Source organism: Triticum dicoccoides, chromosome 1A (genome assembly GCF_002162155.2).
Source record: "Triticum dicoccoides isolate Atlit2015 ecotype Zavitan chromosome 1A, WEW_v2.0, whole genome shotgun sequence".
Lineage (NCBI taxonomy): Eukaryota > Viridiplantae > Streptophyta > Magnoliopsida > Poales > Poaceae > Triticum > Triticum dicoccoides.
Genome location: NC_041380.1, coordinates 531,563,551 through 531,572,921, shown reverse-complemented (window position 1 = coordinate 531,572,921; position 9,371 = coordinate 531,563,551). Strand labels below are relative to the sequence as shown.

The following is a 9,371-nucleotide window of genomic DNA, read 5'->3' as shown; positions in this document are numbered from 1 at the left end:
ACAATTAAGGCCAGACCTTGGGCTTTCACCCTGAAAGCTAAGACTCTGTACTCCACCTGTGTTGCCGCCCCCACTTGCCGCTGCCGCTGCCCTGAGTCATGAATCACCAAGCAAAGTCCTCATCGTCGCGATGATGATGGACAACACTTGCAATTGCGTGTTTGATGATGGACATACAACTCTCAAGTACAAAACAATTCATATCTTTTTTAGTGCATGAATTTAAACATAAAAAGTAGAAAAGGAAAAAGAATAGGAAAATCATATAAGAAATAAGAAAACAAGAAAAAAGGAAATATCAAAAGAGACTAAGTAACTACTAGCAAACAAAAAAGCAGAGCAAACTATAGGGAAAAAATGTTGTCTAAAAAATAGGAACACAAACTTTAGATTTCAATACACATACATGATTGTTACTTCCAATTTGAAACTGCAAAAATCAAGAATAGTTTTACTGTTAAAAATATCAAAAAGGACACATTCAATGTAAACAAAATGGTTGTAGTGAAAAAGAAATGATAGAGACAAAATAATTTCCACTGCCGATTTTGCGCCATGAAAAAATAAACAACGCTCCAGAAAAACACAGACAATCAAGCCAATATAAAATTATATTATGTGCAGCCCAATAAAACACAAATAACCAGGCCCACAGCAGGAAAATCGAATAAACAATTTTAGCTATTGGAAAATTCATAATGGTACAACCCAACCAGCCAGACCGACGTGAATCAAAACAAGAAGGGGTACTAGATCGCGTGAAAGGCAAAGCAAGAGAGGCGCGCTTGCGGACGGACGCATGGACCTGGACAATACATAATTGTTTTATTTGCAGCCTAATAAAGAACAGACAACCATGCCAGCGACAGGAAAAACAAAAAATATCCTGGAAAATAAATGTGGGCGTACATGGGCTACTGTTTCTCAGTATGAATCTTTTAGCACTTGATCATATGGTTGAGAGGTTAGATGTGAGGTAAGTATATTACATGTAGATGTAAAGATAGCAATTTCGTACTAAAATATCATAGATTGAAAAATGAAAAAGAAGTGAAGAGAAGAAGAGCAGCAAAAAGGAAAAATGAAAAAAAGAAAGACAAAATTGTTTGTATACACATTCAGGACGGACCACAACAAAAAAGAAAGAAAAAGGAAAAGGAAAAAGGAGAAAAGAGAAAAGAAAAAAAGAAAGAAAAATAGCCCATAAAAATGCACAACAAAGCGGACAAAAAAAAGATAAATGGGCCACATTCCCCAAACAACGACATATACATGCCATGCAAAAACGAAACGTGTGAATGGGCTGACATAAACAAACGGGACATCAGACACGTGACAAAGAAAAGATAGGGCTGACACGAGGGTGCAACAGAATTGGGACATGATCAAGTTCGTGCGAGATTTAAAGCACATACAATTTAATGGTTGAAGACTTAGATGTGAGCTAAGTATCACATCTAGATGTGAAATTACAATTGGTTTTGGAAAATATATTTGAGTTGAGCGAGTTGAAGCTTGTTTCGGGGTAGAAAAAAGTTGTGCAAATTCAAGTCAATAAATAAACCTTTGGTTTTGGAAAATATATTTGATTTCGATGGCTAAACAAAGGAGCTTTACCAACACAGTATTTTTTGTTCTAAATGAAGGCAATTTTTTTTGCCTCATTAATTAATTAAGGAGAGAAATAGAGTTTAGTTTGTGTTAAAACACCCCAAAAACAGTAGGTCATTACTCTCTGGGCATCATGTTTCCCAATCTTTTAGCCTTCTAGGTGACCCAAAGCTTAACTTCCTTCTTGATGTTGGCCAGTAGAACTGTCGAGGGAGGCATATACATATGCATTTCAAATGGTACATGTCTTTCGCTTTTGAGGTGACCCAAAGCTTATCTTCCTTCTTGTGGCAAATGAAATGTGCATTTCTTTCATTTCAAATGGTACAGATGGTGAGCATGGTGAGGAGGGCCATCGTTTTCTATTTGAAATTGATTTGTCTGAAAGTCCCATCCATCAATCTTTCAAGTGGAAGTAGCAATGCTCCTAAATTGGAGCTAATCTTTGAGCATGCCCCATAGGCGGAGAGAGAACCGGCATTTGTACAAAAGGTGGTCCATGGGGCTTGTTTCCGCTTGCATAGAGGACAGAGGCCACAATTTAGCAACGTCGCTTCTTCAATCTATCCGTTGGATGGTCAACCAAACAAAGAACTTGACTTTGGGCGACAATCAAGCCTTCCACACCGTGTTTCTCACAGACGATTAAATGGTATTGAAGAATTCCCTCGCAAAAAAAAGAGAATGGTATTGAAGAATTACGGTTTGTAGTGGTCTACCCTGCCGATCGTCGTTCAATCTGATTCAACGGATGCTCTATCAGCGCTATGTGATGATTCACTAGCCAGATCTACCTATGGTAATTTGATGAAGGAAATTAAGGCTTTGATGGAAGAACGGGAGTTTACTACAATGAAGATAGCAAGATCAGAAAATATGGTTTCTCACTGTTTAGCTAATTATGCTCGGACGGAGCATAGTACCGCGTGTTGGTTACATCATGCTCCGCCTTTTATTAGTCATCTTGTATTAGCAGACTGTAAGCCTATTAACATGGAATAAAACTCCTTTTTCTCGCAAATGGTACAAATGATGAGCATGGTGAGGAGGGCCATCGTTTTCTATTTGGAATTGATTTGTCTGAAAGTCCCATCCATCAATCTTTCAAGTGGAAGTAGCAATGCTCCTAAATTGGAGCTAATTTTTAGCATACCCTATAGGCGGAGAGAGGACCGGCATTTGTAGAAAAGGTGCTACATGGGTCTTGTTGCCGCTTGCATAAAGGACAAATGCCACAATTTGGTCAACATCGCTTCTTCAATCTATCTGTTGAATGATCAACTAAGCAAAGCACTTGACTTTGAGCGACGATCAAGCCTTCCACACCGTGTGCCCCAGTAATGCTACATAATCGGGGACTTAATACGGAGTTTAACGGACTGGTTGACGTGGACGAGTAGAATTGCAGATCGGAAGAAGGAAGGACCCGCACCTACTGAAAATATACGGTCTAGCATTTTCGCCGTGTGCCCCATAGACGATTAAATGGTATTGAAGAATTCCCTCGCAAAAAAAAGTATTGAAGAATTACGCTCTGTAAGCCAACTCGACCATATATTACCCACGGATGGTGTGTTTCCATACAATCTCATCTCTGAAATTATTGCCAAGATGGAAGCCACGGAAAGTTATCCAAAGGGCCACAGACAACACGGATTATGATCCTATAGCATGCCTAGCTTTGTCATGATACTTGACATCATAATTCAGACACTTTATGGGACGCGGGAACCGTGACAGAAAATGCAGCACATTCTTAATTTCTCCCCCTACTGTCGTCGACACCCATGCATGATTGTCCGTGCATCAAGTCTCCATTATAAGCCTAGGTTTCGCGATGGAATTGTGCATGTTCATGTCCATCCCCTCGAATGATTATTGCTCAGCAAAATGCAAAGAAAAGGCTGACCTTCTGTGCAACTCCCTTCTAATCATGTTTCACTTTTCTTTCCTTGTACGCAAAGAAGGAAAGCAAAGCCAGGTTGGTTGAGCAAAACGAAAAGAGTAGAAGGTTATGATGACTGCTTCGCTGGGTGTTATTCGTATGTATAATCCCTTTTTAAGTTTGCTACCTTTTCTTAACACAGTATGATTGCATACGCTTACATACACGCACATACACTCACACAAAATCCTCTGATTGATGAAGTCACCACATGCACCTCATAATCGACAGGAACATCTCCTCTCATTGAATGAACATCGTCGACGATTGAAATAAATCCAAAAAAGTATGTGCACCAATATTAAGTCTAGAACTTGAACCCTGGTGAACTGGTTCCACCACACGGAACCTCATCTAAATTACCCTCAGTTCGCTTTTGTTTTTGCGGGGTTACCCTCAGTTTGCTTTAAGTGTGCTGCTAGTTGTAACGTTTGAAACACAAATCAAACACATTTGGGAGTCCATGGTTACTGGACGCACCCAATTGCAGACAGTCATACGTAGTTTGTTCCCGCAAAAAAGAAACATGCAATATGTTCTACTCCCTCCGTTCCTAAATATAAGTCTTTATAGAGATTTCACTATGGACTACATTCGGATGTATATAGACGTAGTTTAGGGTATAGGTTCATTCATTTTGGACGGCAGTGTAATAGAATATGTGTATGAGTTATGTACTCTTTGTTGGGCCAGTTTATTGACCGACTGAGTTTTTACCTGGTTAGGCCTTCATGTAACTACTCGAATATTTGATTTGATACTTTAATAATGATGGTTGTGGCATCGGCTGATACAGATGCCAGGGTTTAACCTCCTCCTCAGAAAAGGAGAAAACATTAAGCTATCACAAGGCTGAAATATAAGTAAGCAAATGATACGTGGATGTTTTTCCTCGGACTGAAAAACTGCCAGTGTACTAATAAATCTACTGCTCGGTAATTATTTATTTTGTACAGAAGATTTCCAACGATCCACAAATATACAATAGGACTTTTACTGAACTTTAAACTTTATCAAAAAGAGGAAATTACATATGTGCTTCATCTATCATGGGCAGTATATATATATCCATCTACTGAAGACTAGTGCGATCGACATTGTTCCTTCAAAAATGAGCATGCAGTACGTGTGGTTCCTTCCTAGTCCCCACCCCCTACACCGAGGAGCGTAGCTTCGTCGGAGTTGCCGTCTCCTCCTTGCTGGCCATGCATACCCAACAATGGCGTTGGGGTGGTTGCCGAGATACGGAAAGACCTCGCGGACCCAAGGAACGCCCGGTCCTGCTGGCCGACCTCCCTGCAGACACGGTCCAGAATGGCGACGAAGTCCCTCGCCACCATGAATATCCTCAGAGGATGCGCCTCCTCTCTCGCCGTGTTGCCGTGGAAGTAACCAGTGATCTCCTTCACTCTCTCCATGGCTTTCCTCTCCTCACCCCTCACCTGTCCGATCCCCTGCTCAGCTTCCTTGAGAAAACCACGCATCGCGGTGAAAAACCTCTCCCCCTTCCTGCATTGATTCTCGAGCAGAATCACCGAAGTTATCTTTCCGACGCCGGTTTCAAGCTTGGAGACATAGCCATGCAGCACGTCGAAATCCATTGTTGCTGCTTTTCTTACGTTTCCCAGCTCGCTGCTCAGCCCTGACACGACCTTCAGGCCATGCTTACGGAACTGTATGTGACTTTCTGTGATTTCATCGGATTTTTCGTCTTCTGACCTGGCGATTTCTTGCACGGCAGAGTGTAGCAGGGTGGTTTTACCGTCGGCGCCTTTGACGTCTGCTAGATTAAGGAGGGTGTCAAGTTTGGAAGCTTTGGCGGTCTCGCGCCGATTTGTGTCGACATTCATTTGGTTCCCGGTTCTCAGCACTGCTTCGAGTAGTTTTAGGAACAATCTGCTGCCTTTTAAGTCATCACAAGCTGCCTGAAGAAAATGGATGAATAGTCAGTCACTAAAAAAAATGCCATTACAGGCCCTGGTAGTATATGAATATGACACTGCAAAAATGGTAATCTCCAAACCAAAAATAATCTTGTCATGGACCATTGGAAAAAAAAAATCAAGATGGGTGCAAAGGTCAAGGGTGGTCTCAACCATATTTTGTGTATCCTATCTTCAAAATTCAAACTTGTTTGTGTTTTACCAATGAAAATGAATTAAAACGGGCAAGGATGATCAGATTGCTTGGCTCGGTTACTAGCGGATGTAAGCCATGGACACTGTGGAAGACAGAGTTCAGTTTCATATTGGAACCGGAGGCAAAACATATTGGCTTCAGGCAGAAAGACAATATGAAACTTGAGTGCGGCGATTCACAATTGGAATACTAGTACAAAATGAACTGGAATACCTCAATTGTTTGAAAACATTTTCTGAGGTACGTTATTTCATTCTCAAAATTTGCTCGGTATAGCATTGCCTCAATTCGTTTGAAGGCGAAAGGTATATCGAGAACTGCTTTAAGAAAGCACTCCACCGAACCAAGTTTAGATGATTCCCCAGTAAAATCTCTCAGTTTAAGTTCTTCCTCTTTGGTAGGAGCCATCTTTACTAAAGTCTCCAAAAGTTCTGCCCCCAAACATTCACCATTACCTACTTAAAATGATGGTAGGAACACAATATTGTTAGTAAATTTTAACACTGCATAACTTTATATGGCTGTGTCAGCTCTTAGAATAATGTGCCAATTAAATAAATTCTTATTGAAAGGGAGTGGAATGCCATTATAAATTTGAATGCAACCTTTTTCTAAGAATTCCTAAATGGTGTGCCTACTTCTTAGTGAGATTTATCCGTTGAATATTAACTCGGTAGCAATATAAAGAAAAGAAAGATAGAAGACTAGCATAGGAAAAAATATGAGCTCTTTAAGATGGACTAACTTACCTCTGGAGAGGTAAGTGTTGTTTTGAACCCTCACCATTGATTTAGGCTATTTGTTTTGGACATCAATAATATAACTGGCACTTTCACGTTAATACAACATAAAGAAATTCGCTTGATGCAGAGGCCGGTGATTATCCTCCTTTTTAAAAAACATCATAACGAAAAAAAGGAGAGGTGATTATAAATATTTATTATCCTTGCAAACCGTAATCATGCATGCCATCTTGGACACCACTGGAAGCATGATTGAAGACCAATTTACAGCCACCTTTACTTGGCTTGAGTACATCTAAAGAAAGAAGCCCCACCTTTGTTGATTATTACTACTTGAAATTAGATAGTGACCCGCAAAAAAAAGTAGACAATGAAATGTAGGTGACAAATGAAACTGAGTAGATGATATACAGTCATAGGTTTTCTTATATTTTATCATGTCGGGTTTGTATTGCAAATGAAAATATATGGGGATCATAAATCATCAAATTCTTAAATGTGATATAGCAGCTTAGAATGTGAGAAAATACTTGTCAAAGTTTTAACAAAATGTTACTGTTTTCAAGTTGTATCCAATATCTTGTCAAGGTAATTATTTCAAGGATAGAATTTAAACTCATGCGATCAAATTATGTTCTGTTTTTATCCCGCAAAAAAAACATGTTCTGTTCTTAGAAGTTCTAAATGTACACTATATACAAAAACAGGCACAAATATTTCCGTATAAATAACCTAGGTGACCAATTACCCCCCTAGGACGTAACACAAGACCATGAGATCACCGCAAATGAACCGCCCATAATCAACTGGACCACCTTGAAATTTCCCAAGACAATATGCAAAAGTAAAGCATTTGTGAAACTTTTTCAACTTAAAAACCGTGCAGCTTCTCCACCGAATTGCACAAATTTCTTTATGCAACTTTAATCCAAGCCGCATGCTACTACTATGTGAAAAACAAAAATAGAATTGAAATTCATACCCTGACATAAACCAAAAATCCCATGCACAAATCACAGAGCTCTTTCCAAGATATATCCTGACGACCCATTTCAAGCAAATAGTTGCTCACCGTGTAAAAGTGCATCCGACACCTCATCAGGCGTGACATTCAGCGCACGCATCAGGATGGCAATGCTCTGTTCCTTCTCCGGGTCGAGGACCCTCTCCTCCCGCCTAAGCTTCGTCGACATGCCACCTTTCCTCGATACGTCCCTAGCTGCCACACTGTTCATGGCGAACACCTCGATCATGTCCTCATCCGACCTGCAAGAAGAACTGTTGTGAGATTCAGAGATCCAACAAAACGACACGAAAATCCTGCATCTGGTCTGCCATTATAATATGCATCCTTAACTGGAAGGAGTTGGACTTGAGCCCGTCCCAGGCCATGTCGCGGTCATCGGAGCTCCCGCCGCGGACGCCCTTTTCCCGGTGCAGCGGCTTCAGCCTCGGTCGGACTCCATCATTGCCATGCGTCCGCATGCTGCTGCTGCTCCCGTCGTCATTTTCCTTCATCATTGCCATGGCGGGCGCCGCACGCACGGCGGTGCTGGGATCCTCTGCTCGGACCGGGTTGAGTGACCGGCGCATGGATATTGGGTTGTTGAATGTTTGGGGCTGCGGTGGTGGAGGGTGGGCAGTCCCCGCCGAGAAGCGGGTGCCCGGCGGCGTGCGGCGGGACCGTTGTGGCGGAGGAGCGGGAGGGGGCGCGGTGGTGGAAGTAGAGGAGGCGGCGGCGGCGGCCGGGGTCGCGGGGAAGAAGTCGCTGGTGAGGCTGGGGAGGCTGCGGCGCGAGGGCGTGGTGGTGCGTGCGCTGGAGCTGGACGCGCTTGCCTCGGTCCATGTCCCGCGGGCCTCGGCGCCGCCGGAGCCGGACCCCGCGGAGTGCTGACCCGGCGTGTAATACGGCGCCTCCTCCTCGGACGAGCCCGCCGCCGCGGCAGACTCCCGCCGCAGCGGCGGCAGCGGGCGGAGCTCCGGACTCGGGACGGTGTCGACGTCGTGGCAAATGCCCCGCCGCGCGCGTTCGTGCCGGGCCTTGCGGTAGTGGGAGGCCGTGGAGGAGCCGGCTACGGCTGCGTTGGGCTCCGATGACCCCGGGACGTGGGCATGGCCGCCGGGGTGCTCGGGGACGCGTGGCTGCACCGGGTGGCGCGGAACGCGGCCGGTGAGGAGGAACGCGGCGGCGAAGGCGAAAAGGGCGAGAAAGGCCGCCGCGGCGGCGGAGGCGACGACGATGGCGGCCTTGGGGGTGCCTCCGCTGCTGTGGACGCGCGGGGCGGGGCCTCCAGGGGACGAGACCACGGCGGGGACGGTGCTGGGCTGCGGCGGCGCCGGGGTGACGACCGTGTCGGGCGGGGCTGGCGTGGAGGGGTCGGAGCTGAAGCCCGGCGAGGGCGGAGCCGAAGCGGGCGGCGACGGGGGCGGGGTCCACTCGATGGGGAAGAGCGGCTCGTGGAGCAGCCGCCGGACGTTGCCGTCGGCGGCCACTGCGGCCGGGAGGAGGAGTGGGGTGAGGGTGAGGAGCAGTGCCAGGGAGGGAGGCATTGGCGAGTAGGGGGAGACGAGAGTGCTGTGTGCCGCGTCGGCCAGCGGGGAGGAGCTTCGTTTGTGGAGACGGCCCGGGAGAGGTGGTGAAGAGTGGGAGTGAAGCATGGAGGAGCGAGCAAGGAAGGAACAAAAGGAGCGTTGGAGAGAAACTTCTCTCTCACGTCACGTGTAGCATAATTCTTTCCTGTATATGCAAGAACAAATTTGGGATTGATATTTTCAACCGAATTTGTGTTGCCTTTCTTTTCAACACAATACAATCACAAATGTTCACACACACACACACACGCAAAAACACTCATTCTACGAACACACGCACAATCATTGTAAGATAGCGCTCCCTTAGTTGCTTGAAAAAAGATTAAATTATTTTGTGATCT

At 44.7% G+C, this 9,371-nt stretch overlaps 1 protein-coding gene across 2 annotated transcripts; it reads right to left on the bottom strand.

Annotated features, from left to right (window-relative positions):
- Positions 1-4,485: 4,485 nt before the first annotated feature.
- LOC119286174 (formin-like protein 4) lies at positions 4,486-9,072 on the bottom strand. 2 transcript variants are annotated; one of them, XM_037565535.1, is made up of 4 exons: positions 7,796-9,072; positions 7,511-7,704; positions 5,909-6,150; positions 4,486-5,481 (listed from the first exon to the last, which is right to left on the bottom strand). In XM_037565535.1, the coding sequence occupies exons 1-4, from the start codon at positions 8,986-8,988 to the stop codon at positions 4,696-4,698; spliced, it is 2,415 nt and encodes an 804-aa protein (XP_037421432.1). In that variant the 5' UTR covers positions 8,989-9,072; the 3' UTR covers positions 4,486-4,695. The 2 variants fall into 2 exon arrangements, with proteins under 2 accessions (XP_037421432.1, XP_037421440.1); XM_037565543.1 differs by lacking the exon at positions 5,909-6,150 and having other exon boundaries at positions 4,486-5,477.
- Positions 9,073-9,371: the final 299 nt, after the last annotated feature.

What these genes read in the sequence shown, in the direction of transcription:
- LOC119286174 (XM_037565535.1), bottom strand. Translation starts at nt 8,988, where the DNA reads ATGCCTCCCTCCCTGGCACTGCTCCTCACCCTCACCCCACTCCTCCTC. An exon ending in GTCGGATGCACTTTTACACG is followed by an intron (nt 6,151 to 7,510) that starts GTGAGCAACTAT and finishes CATTTTAAGTAG; the next exon opens with GTAATGGTGAATGTTTGGGG. An exon ending in AATGTTTTCAAACAATTGAG is followed by an intron (nt 5,482 to 5,908) that starts GTATTCCAGTTC and finishes CATTTTCTTCAG; the next exon opens with GCAGCTTGTGATGACTTAAA.